General features: G+C 48.1%; 2 protein-coding genes across 2 annotated transcripts in view; one reads left to right on the forward strand and one right to left on the reverse strand.

Annotated features, from left to right (window-relative positions):
* FARP1 (FERM, ARH/RhoGEF and pleckstrin domain protein 1) overlaps window positions 1–22,199 on the forward strand; it is a 306,860-nt gene that overhangs the window by 192,471 nt on the left and 92,190 nt on the right. The window contains exon 4 of the mRNA XM_004704274.2: window positions 19,832–19,874. Within this exon, the coding sequence (XP_004704331.1) occupies window positions 19,832–19,874 (43 nt within the window). The remainder of the gene's footprint in view (window positions 1–19,831; window positions 19,875–22,199) is intronic.
* On the reverse strand, window positions 182–433 carry LOC115873199 (NADH dehydrogenase [ubiquinone] 1 beta subcomplex subunit 1). The gene has a single exon (XM_030888441.2). The coding sequence runs from the start codon at window positions 422–424 to the stop codon at window positions 248–250; it is 177 nt and encodes a 58-aa protein (XP_030744301.1). The 5' UTR covers window positions 425–433; the 3' UTR covers window positions 182–247.

The following is a 22,199-nucleotide window of genomic DNA, read 5'->3' on the forward strand; positions in this document are numbered from 1 at the left end:
GCTCACACTGTGCTCTGGTTGTATCAGCTACCATTTCACAACATTTCAACCTGCGCTCACACTGTGCTCTGGTTGGTTGTTTCCAGGGGTTGAGCTGCCCTGTTTCTCCCTTATCTTCTCATCTTTGCTTTAGAGTGATTGTTGATCTCTTAGTTTTATTTATATAATTCTTTTTTTTTTAAATAAACATGGTTTTATTTTTTGCCTGGTTTTTGAAATGTGAGCATTCTGTAATCAGCCACAGCCTTCACTTCCAGGTAGCTTCCTCATTGGGTCTCAACTCCCTTTTAAATAATAAACTCTTATTCCGGAAGGCAGTCAGTTTTTCATCATTCCTTCTGTCCAGATAACATCCAACGACAAATCCCATAGGGACCAGGATATGAACCCAGTGGTCACGCACCATCTGAATTAAGTTCACCATGATTGCTGTGCCCGGCACGACCCAAGGGCATCGGCCTATTTATATAGTTCTTAATGGAGCACCACACTCACATATAACTTATTTTGTGTGCCTGTCATTTCCTAACAGGGTCCCCTTAAAGACAGTTACAGTTCAAGTGCAGGACCACATTCTTAGGGAGCTCTCTGCTCTCACCTGGTCCAGGAAGTCAGAATTGTTAAGAATTTGAGCTCTCTTCTGCACTTCCCTCCGAGACTGTTTTCACGGCTTCGTCTATTGTGGCCCTGATCAGAATAGTCAGCAGCTGGGCACCGTCTAGTTCTTCTGGTCTCAGGTAGGGGAGACTGTGTATGCCTCGGGTGGGCTATTTGGGTCTGTAGACTGGCTTCTTCCGCCTCTTTGGTCTCCTCCTTTCTCTTTTGCTCCTGATGATTAGACCATAACTATATCTAATTAAAAAAAAAAAAAAAGACTGCTCGTGAGGCTTCAGACCCATGGTGGTACTCACTTCACTAGGAGGCAAAGCATAGACTTTATTAATTATAGTATGCCCCTTGAACGGGTTGTCCCATTGGTGGCAAATTGTTAAGACTGTATCAGGGTCAACCTCTCATTGACTGATTCTTTTAGGCTGTACGTTCATTGGCTGTCCTGGGAGATGGCGCATACTGGGTTCCAGATTATGCACTCACGCGAACATTGCAGTAAAGTGAGTCCCATGAGCTTTCTCGTTACCCAGGGTGTATAACATTATGTGTACACCAGATCTGCAGCAACACAAGGTGTGCCTGTATGTTGTTGTTGTTGTTGTTAGATGCCATCGGTTCGTGTTCTGACCCACAGTGACCCTGTGGACAGCAGAGTGAGACGCTGCCCAGCTCTGCGCTGTCCTCACAATTGTGCCAAAGCCTGAGCCCACTGTTGCAGCCGCTGTGTGGATCCATCTCCTTAGGCCCATCCTCTTTCTCACCGCCCCTCTGCTTCACCCAGCATGGTGCCCTTCTCCAGCGACTGGTTTCTCCTGACACTGTGCTCGAAGTATGTCAGACAAGGTCCTGCCGTCCTTGCCTCTAAGAAGCACTCTGGCTGTGCTTCTTCCAAGAGAAATGGCTTCTCCTTTTGGCACGCTACTTTATTTCACAGGCACCGGATGTGGTGCTCCTTGAAAGTCTGTGACAACCCTGTGTTGTGCGAGTCGATGGGCACCCGTGTTCCAGCACCGCGTGCCCACTGGCCATCTGTGTGTCACACTTTGGTCATTCCCACAATGGTTCAGACTTATTCGGACTGCTCTTGCACACATAGGAGCCCTGAGTCAGAATCGACTCAATGGCAGTGAGATTTTTGAGCTTTATTGCGTACATAATAGACAGCAGTCTGATGTACACATAATTTCAGATAAGCTGGGAAACAAGAAAGCTCGTGGGACTCACTTACTTTGCTGCAATGTTCACTCGATCGCACTGATCTGGAACCCAGGCCTGTCTGCACATTTACACCATGTGTTAGGGGTGTACGTATAGCACACTTTAATAGATGTTTGCCTCCTACATACAATGAAATAAAAGCATGCAGTCACAAAGACAGTGATCCAGGGCTGCTCAGACTCACCAACAGCACCTGCCTGGGAGAGCCACATGCACACTCTGATTGAATAAAGTCGGGAGGCGCTACTCACCCAGGAGCGTAATAACTGTGAGGTGGTATTTCACTTCTGCGCCCCAGAGAGAGTTGCTTTAAATTTTCAGATTCGTTCTTTACAGTGCGGGTCCCCTTCCTGAGCTTAGTCATCAATGCTGCTGTTCTAGCCAGGTGCCTCAGTGCAAGTAGGAGTGCTGGTGGTGCAGTGGTGACATGCTGCCTGCTACCTGGAGGTTTGGGGATTCAACACCCCTGCCCCTCCTCGGGGAAGATGTGGCTGTGTGTGGCCATGAAGACTCACAGCCGTGGGGTAGTTGGACTCTGCTTGATGGGAGTTGGAATCAGCTCGATGCCAGTGGATTTGCGGTATCCAGTGACTGGGGGACCCACCGCCCGGTGCTGTGCTTCCCACTTGCCAGAGCAAGGAAAGGGTACTTACTTCTCCTCACCGTGGTTTTACCCTGTTATCTGTCTCTGGGAAGTGGGGAGACTAGTTGTCCCCCAGCAAGCGTAGCCTAGGGGATTGCGAAATTTTGCCCCCTGTGGCGAAAGGTGTTGCATTCAGGGCTCAGCTGCCTGCCCTGTCTGGTCCATAACCCAGCAGGGCATTTTGTTTACAGTAAACAGGGGAACCGATTGCTTCCCACAGCCGATCGATCCTGTGTTTCTCAAGGTTGAAAATAAGCTTGTGAGGATTATTAAAGAATCAATTATGCTCTGCTCTTAATTAGACTCGTCCTTCAGCCGACCAATTAGTATAGCTGATGTGGTGTTGACATGCAAGTGTGGCTGGCTTTTGACCTGGGATGTGGGCTGGCATCTCCAGGGTGGCCCCAGAGGAGCAGAGAAAACTTTTAATTGGCCTTTTTGTTTTTTAATAAATAAGTTGTGTTTGCTATGGCAACTGATCCTAGGAATCAAGAAGACCCTGTACTTCGCATGCCAGCTAATGCTGCTATAGGGCCCCAGAGGCCGGGAAGCCAGCAGTCTGGCTGGGCTGACCTGTGAGCATCTCCTATGTGCCTGGCGCTCTGCCGCAAATGTCCCGCATCTGATTAGTTCTCCCTGTCATGGTCATCAGCACCAACTCCCCGCATCTTTAAATCCAGCAGAGTAAGCAGTGTTGCAAGGTCCCACGTCACCGTCCCCGAGACGCTGGTGTGTGCAGGTCTGTCTGTCTTCACGGAGTAAGTATCCAGGCTCTCCAGGCCACGCCGCCTCTGTGGGAACCACTCCCTCCTCCCAGGGACACAATGCCCCCAAGGATGACATGTGAACCAATGAACAGGGTGGTCTTTCCAGAAAACGTTCACTGTGGACTCTTGGGATTTGAATTTCACGTAATCTGCACAAGTCATGAAATAGACCTATTTTAACCTTTCTTCCTCCACTTTAAAATATGAAACCTGTTCCTAGTTTGTGGGCCAAACAGAGGCAGGTGGTGGGCTGGCCTTGGTCAGAGTCGGCCCATCTCTGCTGTGTAATGCACCTTCGAGGGAGCAGTTTTATCTGCCACACTCCACAGCGAGCTGTGCAGAGCAGTGACTTGTCCAGGGCTCCACAGGACTCACCCCCAGGCCGACGCTCCCAAAGGGCATGTCCTCTTCACAGCTCGACCCCGCTCCTCAGACCTCATCCTGGAAGTAGCTGTGTGCGCAGGCGGGGTGTGTGCGTAGGATTTACCACACTCTGTCGGATCAGGGGGAGGCACTGAATGACAGCCGATAAACCTGTGCTTCAGTGTTTGCTTGGTCGTTTAGCAGTGAGTAGGTTTTTATCGTCTCCGGTTTTGCTCTTTAATCTGAAAACGGGGAGTATTGAATGACAGTTTGCCAAGATTGCCGTGAGGATGGCTATAATGCGCCTCCTGGCGAGGAGGTCTGGGGGCGTGGTGGTGACGCCCTGGGCCGCTGACCACGAGGTCCGCGGTTGGAAACCACCAGCTGCTCTGCAGGAGAAGAACGAGGCTCTCTACTTCCGGGAAGAGTTACCGTCTCAGGGTCCCACGGGGCGTTCTCCCCTGCCCTGCAGGGCCCTATGAGTCGGCATCCACTTTGGTTTTATGCTTGGACGGGCTCCTGGCATGCCGGTCATGTGACAGGTTGTTGGAGGCTGTGGCATCGGTTCCACCGCTGAGCAGCCCCGTGAGATGGGCTACGGCTGCCCCACAGGGCTGCCTGCCTGTCTTGGTTATGGGAACAACTGCAGGGCTTTCTCCTGGGAAGCAACCGGGGGGGCCTTGAGTCACCTACCATTTTTGCTCTGCCGCCAAGGGCACCGCCATCCGTGGTGGCCCCGGGGCTCTCTGACTAGTAGGCCCTCAGTTATCTGTTTCTCTTGCCTCGTCTCATTAGCTCCTGAGCCAGGAAGGCTCATCCACCGGCTTTTGGTGAAACCAGCACTGTACCCTGTCAGGAGCAAACCAGGCTCCATTTCTTAAAATTACAGATGGGTGGAGCTCTGTAAGAACGCTGAGCACGCTGGGCTCGGTTTCCGTCCACTTCGTTCTTGAAGGAAAGGTTTGCCACAGCAGGCAGGCCTGCCCCTGGCTGCGGTCATGGAAGCCACAGCCACTGGGATGTTGGGGCTCCCGAGCTGGGGGTTTCCTGACCCTGTTGGCCTGGGGGAACCGCCTGTAGCTACGCTTCGCCACAGCCTCGCAGGCCGCACTTCTCCCCTGGCTTCTTACGGAGGCCCTTGGTGAGGAGGACCCCGAGGAACGTGCCAGGCATGGAGGAGAAAGAAGACTACAGAACCAAGGATAATGTGGAAGTTCGGGAAGCCAGCACGATGAGGTCGGTGGCTTGGTGACCACACAGAGCCACAGCGTGGCTTTACATGACAGTGTCTGGCTGGTGGAGCAGGGTCCCAGGGGAAGCACCTGTCCTCGCAGAGTTGCAGACAAGGCCAAAGAAATTACAGGGTCGGGCAATGGTTCATTCCTTATGCCAGAAAGAGGTAACGTGTTACAATTGTCTTTTTGTATATTCCTCATTTCCCCCTTCCCACTCACCCTTAGCACACAATCACATGTTACTATGTAGTTGCCTGTCTCAGATAGTTTCTCCAGGTGAGATAACCCAGTGGGCGGCCATCTGTGGCTGACTTATTTGCGTGGCGGGATGTTTTTAGGCTGCTCCATGGGGTAGCACGCATCAGGACTTCATTTCCCCAATGGCTGAAGGATAGTCCCTTGTATACGTGTCCCACATTTGCTGTGTCTGTGCATGTGCTGAGAGGCATCTGGGCCGTTTCCACCTCCTGGATTTTGTGACTAGAGTGCAATGAACATTAGTGCACAAACATGCCCGGGCTTCACAAAGTGGATGGAGATAATCCCGTGAACTTTGGAAGCCCCTGCAGATAGTGTTGGGGTTGAGTTTACATTACTTAGTCACTTGCATAATTTAACAGCGTTCAGGTATTAGGTCCTGCCACTTGGACCTGGTGCAGAGCCTCGTCAGATGCTGGGGCTTGGCAGGGGCAGGGTGCTGGGCTGACTCTGCTCATGGTCAAGGAGCTAAGAGACCGTCTCTTGAGAAGAAGCATGGTTACTGCAGGCCCGCCCATCCCTGCCGTGATGACCCCAGGACTGCATCCCTTCCACACTTCCCATAGTGCAATTGGGGGACGATCCTTTTGCGCCTTGTCATGAAGAGAAGCCAAGCAAGAGGCCAGATTTGGTCTGGAAGTGACCACCACACGCAGGAAGGCATGTCAGGGGTCCCCTGCTGCACTCTTCTGAAAATGCTGGCACTTCCTGAATTGCTTATCTGAGGGACATGCCCCTTTATCCCGTTTACCTGCCTGCTTCTTTCTCTCTAATGGGCTCTCGGCGGGGTCAGCTGGGTAGGGGCTTGTGTGCTGGAGAACCAAGAGTTTCCACGCACTGATTTCCACAGGTGGAGCCAGGAACTCGCTGCAGAGGCCCGTGAGAGGATGCTGTGCCGTTCCCAGAGCTGGCCTCTGGGTCTAGCATGGAAGGTGGCCTTTTGGTTCTCCGCGGAACTAGAGTTTTCCGTCACAGCAGCATTTCACCTGAGGCTAGAACTAGAGGTGGGCAAGGAGCCACGGAACACAGGTAACCAATGAGTAGGCTCAGAGGACTTGTAGTTGTACCTGTTCAGGGAACTTCCAGTCCCCATCTCAAGGACACAGATAAAAAATTTAAAAATAGTCAGTGAAGCATAAAATACCTGGAAAAGTATGCAGGGGTAGAGAATTATTTAATATGACTCTTCTAGCCCAAACCTCTAACTCCCACCAAACGTTCTTTTCCCTCTACATGGGTCTGGTAAGACGGTGGAGGAAAGATACTGATCGCGTTCACTTCTGAGTAATTGCAAACAGGATCCTCTGGAGTGCCATCCTGCGGTGTACAAAACGAGCCCTCTGAGAAGCAAGGGGAGGGAGGGATCCCATGACCAGCAAGAGCCAGAAGTGGAGTGAGCCCTCTGGACCCGAGATACCTGCTCAGTGAACCTCGTGGATTCCCGTGACAGCTGTAACAACAGCGCAGCAGCAGCAGCAGCACCGGGAGCCGGAGCACAGAACAGAATGATGGACTCTGCTGACCCACGGAGCACGCAAAGTACAGTGCTTTTGTGCTGGAGACCGGCTTAAGGAGTGGCCTGCCTCTGGGCACGGACTTGGGGGAGTTGGACTTGCTGACCCACGGAAGTGTAGCCAAGTGTCTTACAGGAGTGGGGTGCCTCTGGGCACTTAATTCAGGGAGCTTGGTTTGGTGACACACAGAGCGGAAGGGTATGTCCTTTGAGCATTTATTAGCAGACTTGACAGAACTTTGTAACATGTCCTGATAAACGTCTCTGCCCAGAGCATTTCTCACTGGCGTCACAACTTGTTAACTTCCTTAATTAAAAACCTTTAATTTTGATTGGTCTGTGAGTTGTGTGTAGCCATTGCAGTGGATATTAGAACCCAGAGGTAAATTAGAGAACATTGATTAAATCAACTTAAGGTATTCGTGAAATGGACAGGGTACTGAGAGGATGGTGGTAACAGTGGATTTATAGTAGCTTTGAATCTTCCCAAACTGAAAGCCACACAGAGCAGCTGATTAGCAAAATGAAAACCCCAGCTAGGTGTCATTCACGGCAAAGCTAGGTGTCAAAGGAACCCTTAGATTCCCACGTGTAAGTGATTAGAGAAAAACATCAGCCGCCAAAGGGCCTGCCTGCCATCAGTGTCTGTACAGAATGAAATGCTGCCCATTCTGCGGCATCTTCATGACTGCAGGTATGTTTGAGTCCTGGTTGCATCAGAGAAGAAGAGATTGTTCCAAGTAGCCAATCTGTGTGTACATCCATGGATGTTCCGTGAAAACAGCCCCGCCACTGGGGAGCCAAGGAGGCGAAGCCGTACGGCTCCTCTGGTCATTCACTGACCCTGAACACGGCCCCGCGCCGGAGGAGCCGCGGAATGGAGCTGAGAAGGATAGAGAGGAGTAGAAGAGTAGGGACGGGAGACCAAGCCAGGGAATCTCAGAACAGAATCCGCTGTGTCTTCTACACTCCCCCATAGAAGAGGAAGCTCCAAGAAGTTAGAAAAGCTGCTCTCCACCTTGCTTTCTTTAAAGAGTTCAGTAAATTCGTTTCCCATAAAAAGAGTCACAGAAAAGTATCAAGACCTTAATGACATTAAAAAAAAAAACAAACTCCAGCAAAGATGTGTTCTTCCTGTGTGATGCCTTTGTAGTGTTGCCAGAGGGACTGGATTAGAGTCAGCCATCCATTGGCAGATAGGACCTCGGGCCATGCTGACGATGCTGTGAGTGTGCAGCCAGCGAAATCCAGACAGTAGGGCTGTACGGGCCCACAGAAGCACGGCAATGAAAAGAAAGAGGAAGAAGCTAGAGATGCAAATATATGTAAAGGGCATTAAAAAAATCTAAACCGGTGAAGCTTTAGTGTGTGGTGTTGGCCAAGAACATCAACTGTCCCGTGGCCTGCATCAGCCACTCAGTCTTGGAAACAAAATTCACCCGAGTGCTCCAGGGAAGTGAGGCTGGTGGGACTTCAGCTCACTGACTGCGCCTGAGTCCCCAGGAAAGATCCGTGGCTAGAAAGGGGCATCGTGTTCGATTATGTAGCTGGTCGGGGAATGCAAGGGAAACGATGCTCATGAGTTGGATTCCGATATACCAACAGCCCTGTAGCTGGTGCAGGGCAGGGCGGTGTTTCCTTCTGGTGTGTGGAAGGTCAGGTAGGAGCTGACTCAGGACTAGCACACACTCTGGGGCAGTGAGAAGCACGTTGGTAAAAACAAACAAACGAATGAGTGAATGAATTAGTGGCATAAAAATGATTCCCATAAGTAAACATCAGGATAATGGTTGGTTTTGGAGGAAGGGATGGTTCAAGATGGGACTTAACTTGGGTGATAGTTAAAAGAGTGTCCTTTGGTATCTCACTAAGTTGTTTATCTCATTTTCAGCGTCTGTGTTTTATTTTAAAATAAAAGATTTTGAAAAGACCAAATCCCAAACTAAACCTACTTAAAGCAAAAAAACCAAACCTACTGCCGTGGTCGGTTCCGACTCTTGTTGCTGTTGTGTGCCGTTCAGTCCGTTCCACCCACAGCGACCCGGGCACACCAGAAGAGGAGGGCACTCCGGCCGTGTTTCTCCCGAGACCGATCGGTTTGTCCGGTTAGCAGTCTATGGCACTGTCAAAAACTCTTCTCCGGCAGCTCATAGGGATCCGTCCTATAGACAACAGAAAAAACCCTGCCTTTTCCATCACCCTCACAGTCGTTCCAGTGCTTGAGCCCATCGTAGCAGCTGTGGGAACTCACTCCTTTTTGCTGACCCTCCACTTTACCAAGGATTTCCAAGTCTGTAAGTCTTTCTGGGAGCAGATGACCTCCTCTTTCTCCGGCAGAGCAGATGGCGAATTTGAACCACAGACCTTGAGGTTAGCAGCCCAGCGCTTAGCCAGCAGCTCCTTTAGGGAAAGAGCAGAGGGAGTGCTAAAGCAGAAGCTGTGTACTGTAGTTCAGAGGGGGATAATCCAGCTAAGCAACCAAAGCACCCAAGTGAGATTCTCTGCAATGAATTTTTCAAAGCTCGTGCAAATTTAAACAAATGATTTACAAATTGTTAAAATGGGAGTTGGTGTTCTGTAAGTTCTGAGCCTGGGGTATTTTCTGAGCCTTATTAAAAGGTAAAAGTCCCTAAAGGGTAATGTTTCCCTCCAGGCACAGGAGCTCTGGAATATGAATTTGTATTATACTATTAAATTTTGCTGACATTCCAAAATTCTCTTTATATCTGGCATATCAAATAGTACTTAATGAATTCTGTAAACAAATAATATGGGGATACGTGTGGTTTTGCACTGTGGTTTACAAATCTAATTCCTTTTTAATTTAAAGTTTTTCTTGGAAATAAGAATACATCCTACGATTTTCAGATTTCAAATTTCATTCACGTATCCTTCCACAGATCAACATAATTGAAACAAAGGGATTGTGCTAGATCAATGAGGCTGAAGGGGTGGAAGCTGGTAGAAAGCATGTTGTCAGATTGGGATTCAGTTTCAACAGACCAGCAGGAAAGACAGTTTTAGGCAACTTAGAGGAATTTGAATATGACCTGAGTATTTAATGAGGGGAAATTTTATAAAATATGAATCATTGGGAAACAAAATTACAAAACAGTATAATCTCATTTTGGTTTTACAAAAGTCTATGTATGTTTATACCCAAACATGTCGTGCATGCCAAAAGATCTGGGAAGGAGTACATTGGAGCAATCTGCTTAAAGCATGGTCCCTGGACCTACCTGCAGCATCAGCATCACCTGGGAACTCGATAGAAATGCAAATTCTACTTCACCTCAGACCTGCTGATTAGAAGGGGAGAGGCAGGGTCAGCAATGTGTGTTTGAACAGCCTCTGTGGTTGATTTTAATTCATACTTAACCTCGAAACCAAAATCACAAAAGTGTTAACTGAGGACTCTTGATGGTAGGATGCGGTGTTTCTTTACCTGAATTTTTCAGTCCCCTATCATGCATACACAAGTGTGCATCAATGGACTAATGGAAGGTTATTCTAAGGATATTTTTGTGACACATTTTGATTTGTTGTTTTCTAATTTGTTGTTGCTTGCTAATTAAGTGGGTTTTTGTTTTTCTTTTGACCTCTGGGGTATTTAGAATTATGTTACTTAGTTTTAAAGTATTTGGGAGTTTCCATACACCATTCTGCGATTAATTTTTTAAATTGTGATTAGAAAATTTGCTTCGCATAAATCCCACGCTGCATTGTTATAAGAAAAACATCTTAAAGATGTAACCCCGTAGAGACCGTTCTGGTGATGCCCATTCCTGTATATAGAGCCAGATTTCCACTGGATACCATTTCCTTTCTCCTTCAAAAACTGTACAGCTCTGCTGGCGATTAATTCTCTCAGCTTTTGTATGTGTGATAAAGACTTTATTTACCTTTGCTTTTGAAAGAGAGTTGTTGTTGGGTGTAAAATTCTAAGGTGCATTCCCTCCCTTGGGGGCTTGCTCTGCTGACTTTGTGTTAGCATTTTTCCAACATTACTTTTGTCAGAGAGGGGCTAGAGAAGGGACTCTGTTTGTGGCCTGCTGTGCGCCACGTCACAGGTGGACACTTCACCTGTCCTCATTCACTGCTGTGTTAGCTGTGTTCCCCAAGAAGGAAGCCACGCTCAGAGAGCTGACTTACGTTGCCCAAGGTCACACACCTTACTCTGACTCCAAAGTCTTGCTTCCTCTGTGACGTAATCTGCTGCTGCTTTCAAAGCTAAAATGCCCAATAAAAGTCTTAGCTTCTACCCTGATGGGTGAATCCATAGAGACGATAACTAGATTAAGGATTCCGCGGGGGAATGGCAGGAGAGGTTGGAGTGGGGTGCATAATGGGGGGCTAAAATCAAGGAGTACAAGAAAGAAGAAAATGTTTTGAAACTGATTGCAGTAGCAATTGTACAACACTTCTTAATATTAGTGAGATGTTGACTGGTATGATGTCTGAATTATGTCATAATAAGATGGGTTGAAAACAACAACAGAACACAGTTTAGTTCTCTCCTTGTTTAAAAATGAAAACTGCACACATTAAACGATTTCAACAACTATAACATAGTATAGGAAGCCGGTCAAATAGTTACTGTAGAAGGTTAGGCAGTGTCTGTATGGGGTATCTAAAGAAGACCAGAACACACACCCCCCTACCAAGAGTGATTATATATTTAAAATTTTTTACAAAACAACCTTATCACCTTCAAAGTACTCTCCATCACACCTAATACATTTGTCACATCTGCGATTCCAGTCTTGGAGACATTTTCCAAACTCATCTGTTTGGATGGCTGACAGCGCCTCCCTCGCTTTTGATCTTCACCTCTTTTACGTAGTCAAATCACTGTCCTCTCATGTCCCTCTTCATTTATGGAAACACACAGAAGTCACAAGGAGTGAGGTCAGGTGAGTAAGGTGTGTGGGGCAAGACAAGCATGCTGTTTTGGGCCAAAAACTGGCACAATGAGGAGACTGGTGAGCAGCTCCATTGTCATGGGGACAGAAGCCGTTTCCCATCTGCCACTAATCAGGCCTTTTTGTCACACACTGTTATGCGATCTTTTCAGAACCTCTAAGTAGAAAGCTTGACTAACAGTCTGACCTGGTGGAATGAACTCCAATTGCACTATCCCCCTCACACACACAAAAAAATGATGAGCATCGTTTTGATCTTTAATTTCACTTGACTGGCTTTTGGGGTAGGGCAAGGTGATGATGGCATCTTCCACTGGCTTAATTGATGTTTGCTTTCAGGGTTGTAAGAATAGCACCATGTCTCATCACCGGTAATAACCAGGGGGAAAAAGTCTGGGTCGATTTGGAGCTGTTCTTTCAAAACACAGCATGTTTCCACTTGACACACTTTTTGCTGGTCAGTCGGAACCCGAGGCACACATTTTGGAGCGACTTTCTCATTCCCAAATCTTCTGTTAAAACTCGCTGAACTGAGCTCCGAGGTAGTCCGGATAACTTCCCCATCTCTGCAGTGGTTCGTCATCAGTCTTTGAGCACAAGTGCAGGAATGTTGTTAACATTTTCATCCATTCGGGAAGTTGACGGGCATCCAGAACGAGGTTTGTCATCAATCGACATTTCAACTTTTTTGAAATGAGAAAACCACTCCTACACTTGAGTTTTACCCATAGTGCTGTCCTTGTAAGCTGTATTCAATATCACAGCAGTTTCTGCCACATTTTTCCCCCAAGCAGGAAACAAAATTTGACAGTCATACACTATTCTTTTAAATCAGTCATCACAAAAAACAAGGTTCGAACAAAACTGCTTTACGAAAAAGTTCACTGTAACCAGAGAGAACCTTCCCAGGTGACACCACTGGGTGCACTGAGAGTGGGTTTATTCAGTGCTCCCCTAGTGGAAAAAATGCCTACTTCGGAAGCTCCACCCAACATAGCTTTTTCCCCATTTTATTTTGAGAACTTCCTCATATTACAATGAGCCCTTCTCCGGGCTGCCTCCTAGATGAACTTTATTTAGAATATTTTGTTAGTAATACTTTGTTTAAGTGTATCTTTGCCACACTAATCTTATTGTTTCTATTTGGAGTGAGGTTGATAAGTGTAGCTTTCTTTTTTTAAGGAAAAGATAATTACTTATCAGAAAAGTAATTATTGTTGCTGTGGGAGAAAGATGGGGCTTTCTACTCCCGTAAAAAGTTACCATCTCAGAACCTAACGGGTACGGCCCTGCTGCCCAAGAGGTGGCATCGGCCTGATGGCAATGATCTTGGGTTTTGAGTGATGCAGTCTCTTTGTTGCCTTGGCATTCATTGAAGTACTTCTCAGTGGGCAGTCTGTCAGTACAGAGCATGTTTCCAGAAGCTGAAAGTAACATTACGAAGGTCAGGAAGCAAAGGCTCACATGTGTTTTGGGAAATAGGTTGCCTGGCTGAGCTGCATGGAGTCCTGGGAAGACAGGGAAACATTCATTGAAACTGGGCTGAAAGGCCTTCAATTCCCAACACGGGAAGTTGCGTGAAGTTAGGTTCATCTTCACGTCTGTTCCATCTTTGGGACTGTGATCTCCCAAGTATAGTCATCTTACCAAACACCTTTCTAGTAATGTGGACGTGTCAGTGTGCTCTGAAACCTTGTGGATGGATCTTACTGGGGACTGGATTGAGTGGTTCCGTTGTAAGAATAGGGGCCGGGAATTAAAACCCACTGCTTTTGAGATGATTCCCATTCAGCAGCCCAATCGGACAGAGTACTACGGCCCCGCCCCACCCCGCCCAGCCCCCGTAGCGTTTCTGAGACTCTAAGTCTTTACAAGTGCAGGCTGACGGTGGCATCTTTATCCCCCAGAGCTGCTCATGGGGTGAAGCACTTAACCACTGCACCACTAGGGCTCCTGTCAAGCTAGAAACGTAAAAAACCAAGCCCTGCCATCAAGTCATTTCTGACTTGAGTGAGCCTGTGGGGCAGAGGAGAACTCTGGACGACCAAGGACTCTGGATGACGTTGTATGGGAGGAGGAAGCCTCACCTCTCTCCTGTGGAGTGGCTTGTGGTTTCGAAATACCGATCCTGTAAGCAGCCACACCACCAGGGCTCCTGAGCTAGAAAGAGGTCATCACAACTAGGACCCTCTGGAAGTCTGTTGGCAGCGAAGGGAAGTCCTGGTGTTTTTTTGTTGTTTTTGTGTGGGGCTTGTGTTTGTTCTGCCCGCGCTGAATGAACAAGGGGCTTGGCGAGGATGCCCCAGACGCATTTCAGTTGCTTGCCTGCACCCCCTCTCGACGTCAAGCTTCAAGGCTTTAGTCAATAGCCAATGTGTTTTCTTCTTGCCGTTCCCCTCAGCCATTCAGAGCGGATGAAGACTTTACTTTCTCGGCTCTGCAGTTGTCGTTCTGACAGATAGCTGGGTCCTCACGGGCCACGGGTTTCCATCCCGGCTAATTCAGTCATGACACGATCGATGACACTCGTGGCTTGGTTGCTGGAGAGCGCTACCAAATGGGCTGATTAATTCAGGCCAATCGTATGTTCCCAGGCCTGCATGTTATAAAACCACATGCTCAGTTGGCTCAAATCGGCGCTTGTATTTGATGCTTTCCACAGAAATGCCAAAAACAGAGTTGGGATGTTTTACAACAAGTTGCAGAATTGGCAGCTACATTGCCAAAAAGTACTCGTGTTGTCCTGGGTAGTTTGCAGAAGTTTGGGCAGCTTCCTTGATGGACTTGGCAGTGGTGCGAGCTCTCACGGATGGCTCCCCAGACAGCTGTGGAGGTGGAGAGAGCAGCGGACTGCAGGCGCTGGGGTCGATCCTCACAACCTGGGGAATCCCACGTGCCTTCTCTGACTATCTCATTCTCCCAGGCGACCCAGCAGCTATTTCCGACCTCGCTACTAGCTTCCTTCCCCCGCATCCTCTAAGTTAGAGGGGAACAGACAAAGAAATACCCCCTGTCCTACCCTCTCTCTTAGGCATGCGTCATTGGTGCTTAGGTACTAACCAGAAGGTTGGAGGTTCGGATTCACAAAGACGTTGCAAGGCGGAGAAGCATCTCTAACTTGGCTGCTGCTACTTTTGTTGGGTTGTAGGCTCCAGTCTAACTTGTAGCAACTCCCGGTGACCTGGTACTTCCTCGTCTGTAATCTTTATGGAAGTGGATCACCAGGACCTTTCTTCTGTGGGACCCCTGGGTGATTCTACCAGGGCTCCTTTCTCTATAGGATCACAGCACACCGAGAAGTGCGTTCAACACAGTGCTATTCTGCAGCACATGGGGGTGCTGTAGGTCCCAATGGTCTCCTTGGCCGCAGACGGTCTGTTTGCCGGCCACCTTCGCCAGTGTTTTCGACGGGCTTCTTCACCTCCTCTCAGCTCGCTAACAACACGGCTTCTCCTTCCTTGATCACACAGTTCCAGTCTCCTTTTCAAACTCACCCCACTCTTCTCCTAATGAACACAAGGAAACAAACAGCACATTTCCTTGGCCCCTGGCCCGCTCCTTCCTTCATTCGCCCGTCCCTCTAGTCTTTGCAGGCAAGCTTCTTGAAAAACACGCTCCTCTTTGTTGCCTCTCCACCACCTGCCTGACTGTCCGCCCCTCCCTGCTGCAGCTGATCCGCAGACAGTCCAGTGCTCGACTTTCCTGACCCGCAGTGGTGGTTAATATTTCTTCCTTTCTTCCTTCTGGAAACAAGGTCTCCCTGAGGTTTCCCAGACACAACCCTCAGCTTTAAAATGTTTTTTATCCCCATCTGCTTCCACATGGCTGATTCGTGGCTGTTCATGGCTGCTGGCTTTTTCATTCGTATTCCACCCAGGGTCCCTGGTGGCGTACGGTTTATACATTGGCTGCAATCCACAAGGTCAGAAGTTTGAAACCACCAGCTGCTTCTTGGGAAAAGGTTGAGGCTTTCTACTCCTATACTTCTTTCTATTCCTATTTCTACCTCCCGTGAAATAAATATTTTATATGGTAAAAAAATATATGGTTTTATAAACCAAGACTCATCTATCTGGTCACTCAGCTGACAAGTTTTGAATTATATTTATTGAAACATAACTGTGCTCTTAGCTTACACCTCAATTTTATTTCGTGCTGTTTTCCATTTTCATGCCTTGTAAAGAACTTGTAAAGATTGTGATTAAATTCCAGATAAAATCTTATAATGCCAATGAAAAAGAAAAAAAAAAGAATTAGAGTTGTTGCATAGGGAGCTTTGAGTTTAGGTCAATGGTGATAGAATAATTTGAAAAAGGAAATCAATAGAGGCTGTAGTCTATGACCCTGAATTATACAAGTAGAAATTGTAGAATTGGAGAATATTCTATTGCATGTATATTTTTTCCACAATTAGAAAAAATATATATAATTGATTGAATAATGATGACTACAAGGAAGAAGAAAATGTTCTAGAATTGAATATGATGACAATTGTACATTCTTAATACGACTGAATCATTCAATTGTATGAAGTGCTAACAAAACTTAAAAAAAAAAAATTACAGCTCTGGAAACCCCCAGGGCAGCCCTGCTCTGTCCGACAGGGTCACTGTGAGTCAGCATTAACTTGATGGCGGTGAGCTTGGTGTTTTGGTTTGGATGCTCCTCCCTGCCAGCACCCCCCTCTGCCCCCCCACCCTTCCCATGGAGGTAGGACAGTGGGGACCACTAGCATCACCTCTCCAGCCAAAGCTGCTGCTCTGAGTACCAGACGAGTGTGTCTGACCCTCTCCCTTCCAGAGCCCCTCATCCTGGTGACCCAGTTTACTTGCTAGCAGTAGTGGTTGTCAAGATGCCTCCAACGCATGGCAGCCCCTCCTGCAGCGGAGTGAGACCGTGCAGGCGTCATGACTTTGGGGATGTTTGTTCTTCATCCAGAACTGTATTGGGCAGTGAGTGTTCTCTTGGGACCAATAGGGTGTTCACTGATTATTTTCTGGAAGATCAACCAGGCCTTCCTTCTCAACTAGCCGAGGCTAGAGCTCTGCTGAACTCTGCCCACCATGAGTGAGCTGGTGGTATTTGAAATACGCTAGTATAGCGTCCGTCTTCATAGCAACGTGCAAGCCACCACAGCACAGCCACCCGAGAGACCGCGGTGAGCCACGTGCACCTTACACCCATGTCTTGGAGCCCCTCGGTCCGGGTCCTGTGGTCCCTGCACAGGAGCCAGTGGCAGGAGCCACAGCGGCACTCCGGCCCTTGTTTCCATTCAGCCTCCAGCCCGGACCATCCATGCCTCTCTCCGGTGTTTTATTACTTTCTTAACCCTGCCGCTTCCTCCACAAACCAATTTTTGCACTCTTTGTCCCGAATGCCATTTGTTATCTCATGCCTGGACTCTGGTGATAGATTAGCCTGCACCCCTTCAGCCCCCGTCTGATTTTGTAGGCAAACAGGGGAACCTATCACAATGATTGACATAGAACGTGCCCCCCCACCCCCCTGGGGACGAACAATAGAGAAGTGGGTGAAGGGAGACCGGGCAGTGTAAGACATGAAAAGTGTCATAATTTATAAATTATCAAAGTTGGGGGGGGGGAGATGGGCTGATAGCAAGGGCTCAAGTAGAAAAATGTTTTGAAAATGATGGCAACGTATGTACAAATGTGTTTTAACACAGTGGATGTATGTATGGATTGTGGTAAGAGCTGTAAGATCCCCCAATAAAATGATATGAAAGAAAGAAAGAAAAACGTGAGTCTCGCGGTGTCCGGCCCCACACTTGGCCCACTCTCCGTTGCTCTTGGGGTCTGGACAAGGCCTCTTGGCTTGCAGAGTGGCTTGGCGCCGTGGTGAGTGCTGGTAGGGTCTAGCTCCGCTGCCGGTACCCACCAGCCTCGCTCTGTGACCACAGTGGCCCTTTTCTCACCTCAGCCATCTGGATGAGTGTTCCTGCATGCCTTTCTATCTTAGCACGATGTCATTACTTTCAGGGACGCTTCCCCCTAACTGAGGAGCCTTTATCATGGCCCCATCACCACCACCGTCACTCAGAGCTTTCCAGGACTCCGTTAGTCAGCTGTGTCTAACGACATGTTCACTTCTGTGAGGACAGCTGTCTGGCTGCCGTTTGCTTCCCCAGTCAACAGGAGGCTCCCCGAGTCAGGACCTGTGTTTGTTCTCACCCTGGTGGTCCTAAGGAGCCCTCATGGAGGAGTGGGGTACACAGGGTCAGCAGTTCTAACCTGCCAGCCACTCCTGAGGAAGAGAGACGAGACTCTCTACTCCTGTGAAGATTTCCAACCCCAGAAACTGAAAGGAGCAGGTCTTTGGTGGCACGAGGTTGGGGGTGGGGGGGTTCCTATGCATAACAGGGTAGGCCCAAGTCATGTTATTGTTGCAAGAATCAATGAACTTGAGAACGGGGTTGAGGTCCAGCTCAAGCAGCTGTTTATTGTCTGCATCTCAGTTTTCCCATCTGACACATGGAGATATTTTGCACCTTTCTCTGTCTGTGAGGACTGTTGGGAGGAAGGAAAGAATTGCTATCATCAACGATTAGTGTCTCCAGTTACAAGATTGCCCGAGTGGAGTGTCAGGAGCAAGTAGGCTGTTAACTTACAGGCTCAGAGCTCAAATCCCCCAGTCGCTCCATGCGAGAAAGATGAGGCTGTCTGCCTCTGATAAGATTCACATCCTGGGAAACTGTTGAGGGGTCTCGGTGGGTCGCAGTAGACTCAATGGCAGTGGGCTTGGTTTGGGGGGTATTGTCAAGTTGAAGCTGGGGTATAACACTGAGTCAATTCCAACTCCTAGCAACTCAAGAGGACAAAACGAAAGTGCTCCTCAGGATCCAAGACTATAAATCTTCACAGAAGCAGCTTAAGGCCACTAGAGCCATTTCCCCTCCCTGATGGAAAAGTGATCGAGAATGGAGAATATAGCAGTGAGACTTTTAAATGATGATGAATCCCTAATTAATTAGCCATTTAGAGTACAGTATTTTCATTATGAGAATTGTAAGCGCTTGTGTAAGGTAATTTGGATAATGTAGAAAGCAGACAAAAAGAAGGAACCCCCCACCAGCATCCCAAATCCAAGTTCCCATATAAATATATTGATCAGGGACATGTGACATATTATGTGCATAATTTTAAAAAGTGGAATTGCTATTCCCAAGGTTATCTACATAAACACCTTTTACTCTTTTGATAAATATTCCCCCATTATTGTCCAGAAAAAGTTGCATGCACTCAGACATCCACCAACAGAGCAGAATGCGCGTTTCTCAGCACCTTTGCCAGCTTTGTGCATGCACACACACACACACACAAATGCACACATGCACACGTGCACACCTATGCACACACACTCGAGTGTAAATTTAATGGGTGAGGATGGCATTTTGTTGTGTTGGTTTGCATATCCAGGGGTAAATTTCTCCTGAATCTAAGGTCGTTTTCATGTTAGCCAGGGACCATTTCCATCATGAATGACCTGTTTGTGTTCTTTCTGGTCAGTTTTCTATAGGGATGGCCTCTCTTTTTCATATTACTGTAGAAACCCCTTTTTACAGTCAACATACCAGCCAACCTGGCTTTGTGAAATATGCAAATATGTGTGACAGGAGAAGCCCTTCAAATGCACACAAGTTCCAAGTTAAGGTAGTTTAAAGAAAACGTGATGTGGTGGGGGGGGGGGGGGGGCAAGGTGGGTCATGGTTCTGGTTATGTCACATGTCCCTGATCAAGGTGACCCCATGTGGGTAATTGCGCTGGTCCAAAGGGGTTCCAAGACGCCTTTCCAGCCAGCCTCATGACCTGTTGTCAACAGGGCGTGACATGGTTCATTTGCATTGTGTTACTAAGGACACCTGATTGCTCTTGTTTTTGCAAAACAAGACGTGTTGCCATCCAGCAGGCTGTAGCTCCTGGGACTCTGGAACAGAGTGGAACTGCCCCACACCTTTCTGAGGCAGTGGTCTTTGTGAAAACAGACTGCCGCACTTCCCCGCACAGAACCATGGGGGTGAGGAACTGCCGACTTTAGGTTAGCAACCACGTGCTTAACCGCTGTGTCACTAGGACTTCGAAATAGAGTTAGCAAATTAGGATCAGCTCTGCGGAAGTTGTAGGCGATGTTCGCTATGACATTCTAGAGGAAAAAAGAAACAGATGGCCTCAAAATTCTGAAAAGAATTTTTTGGATTTTAAACAGATTCAAAGAAAGTCTGAGAATAGTTGGCATTTTTTCATTAAGAACTTATGTCTCGATCTTTCTCTTTTTGTCCCTTTTAGGTATGGCTGGATCTCTTAAAGCCGATTGTGAAGCAAATCAGAAGTAAGTATATATCATCCTTAATCGTCATGGTCATGTTGTGCGTAGAACCAGATGTTTTCGTGTTTGACATCGTTTGCTCTGAGGCATCAAGTGCTGTGCGTCCAGCCTCCCTTTTCAGCCCTTGATTGCTTCCCATCCGCAGCTAATGCATGCATTCTGACAGTGTGTTTTCTGCGATCTGAATATGTAACAATTTGGCAATCAAAACCTCCCTTGGAAAATCAAATACCATTTTGATGAATAACTTAAACATGTGATGAAGCTCCAGAGTCAGCTGGCATGTTTTGGTGAGACCAGTGTCTCTTGCTGTCATTTCTGAACGAGAGCGGGAGAACTCTCTTCAAAGCCGGTGACACCAGAAGGCAGGTGTTGCTTGGAAAAGCCAGTTGCCCAGATTGTATGCGCTCATTTCCCATCGTGGCAAACAGAGCCCCGGAGAGGTGGCGATGCACACCTCACTTGTGTACCAGAGAGAAATCTTCCTTTGCGCTCATTTTAAAGTTGTTCCAGTTTTTACTATTTTCAGCTTTTCTGTTGAGAGCTTTCTGTGTTTTAGGTGGTCATTGTTGTTGGGTTTTCCTTGTTTCTTGTTTTTTTTATTTTATGATTTACTGTATCTGAAGTCCAGGATAGGTAAATCTATGGACACAGTAATTAGATTCATAATGACCGAAGGGCGTGATAGGGAAGGTTGGGGGGCAATGGCGAGCCACCAACATTGACTGTAAGAAAGAAGAACCTGTTGTAAAATGGGTTGTGGCAGCGCAGGCACAGCTCTTGTTGATCTGATCTAAATTGCCCGAGATGTCAATTATCTGCCCAGTTAAAAAGAGTCCCCCGGGGAGAGGTGTGGCAGTCTGCTGCACCAGAGAACACAGCTCTGTTGCCGTTCTGCTCTGGCCATGAGGGTCCCTGCAAGTCACAAGTGAATGGGTGGCAGGCGGCGTCCTCTCTCGGTAGAAGAGAGGAGCAAGGCATGCTGGTGGCCCAATGAGTAAGGTTGGCGGCTCGAGACCACCAGCTCCTCTGTGGGTGAGACGCGTGGCCGTCTTTTTCTGTCGTGCTTATCGCCTTGGAAACCCTCACGGGCAGCTCTACTCAGTCACAGAGGGTCTGTAGGAGTTGGAATCTAGTCAGTCACAAGAGGCGTAGGAGGAAAGAGCCTGGGCCTGGTGTAAGCATGGGAGCCACAGATAGCCGAAAGTTCAGATCCAGCCAAGAGCTCTAGTCTGTAACACAGAAGGTTGCCTGAGTTAGAATTCCACTCAATGGCAGCTACCCAAATCAAAGTCACTGGCCATATCAGACAGGGCAGAGCTGCTCCCTGTGGGTTCCTAGCACTGTAACTCTCTCCGGAAGTAGAAGGTCTCCTCTTTTTCCCCCCCGGAGCTCCTGGTACTTTTGAACTGCTGAGCTTGTGGTTAGCAGCCCAGCACATAAATGCTGTGCCACCAGGCTCCTTAATGCTGTGCCACCAGGGAGGGGAGGAGAGGCGAGAAGTCCAGAGGAGAGTTGAGGAGTTGGGTACCTGGCCGGTGCAAACAATTAAGCAAGGTACCTCCCAAGGAAGGCCTACTGGTATTGTTCTGCGATGCCAGCCAGCAAAGCATGGTTCTTTCTTGACAGAGGTGCAATCAGCAGGAGTCAGGATACGCAGGAGAGCATCCAGCTTGGGCTTCGTCAGGAGAGGAATTACCAGTCATGGTTAAGTTGGTCCTGACTCATGTGACCCCCTTGTAGAACTTCCAGCAGACCGCCGGGTCTTTCTTCTGAGGCCGCTCGGGGTGGACTTGAACCTCCGCCCTTTCAGTGAGCAGCTGGGCTCAACAGTTGACGTGACCCAAGAACTTGAAGAGCATGGAGCGCAAACGGCTGGCAGGCTAGATTTTATGTCTGTGTGGAAAAATCCCAACGGGGCCACTTACCAGCATTTATATGAATGTAATGAACGTGCAGTGTAGTGTTTGAATGGCTTTGGTGCCATTGAAATTGATGTTGATCTTCTTTCATTTAAATTAATTATCGAGGCTGAAAGTGAAAAGACCGCCATTTCTTCAGCACTCACAAGGTGTTCTCAGAGTGACTGGGGGTGGGGGTGGGGGATTAAACATGTGGGCACACACCGCTGAGAGAAGCGTCCAGGCCTGGTGGGCTGGCCCTGGGATGATTCATGAGACCAGCAAGTGGTGCAGAGCTATCTCTTTGGCGCAGACCCCGAAGACAGCAGCTATTGTTGGCCCAGTCAGAATTGGACCGGCTGTGTTATCTTTTCCGTCTCTTCCATGTGCTTTCACTAGACCTGTGCGACAAAGCTGTCTTTTTGCA

Source organism: Echinops telfairi, unplaced genomic scaffold (genome assembly GCF_000313985.2).
Source record: "Echinops telfairi isolate 266 unplaced genomic scaffold, ASM31398v2 ScPeMD7_7467;HRSCAF=8505_0, whole genome shotgun sequence".
Lineage (NCBI taxonomy): Eukaryota > Metazoa > Chordata > Mammalia > Afrosoricida > Tenrecidae > Echinops > Echinops telfairi.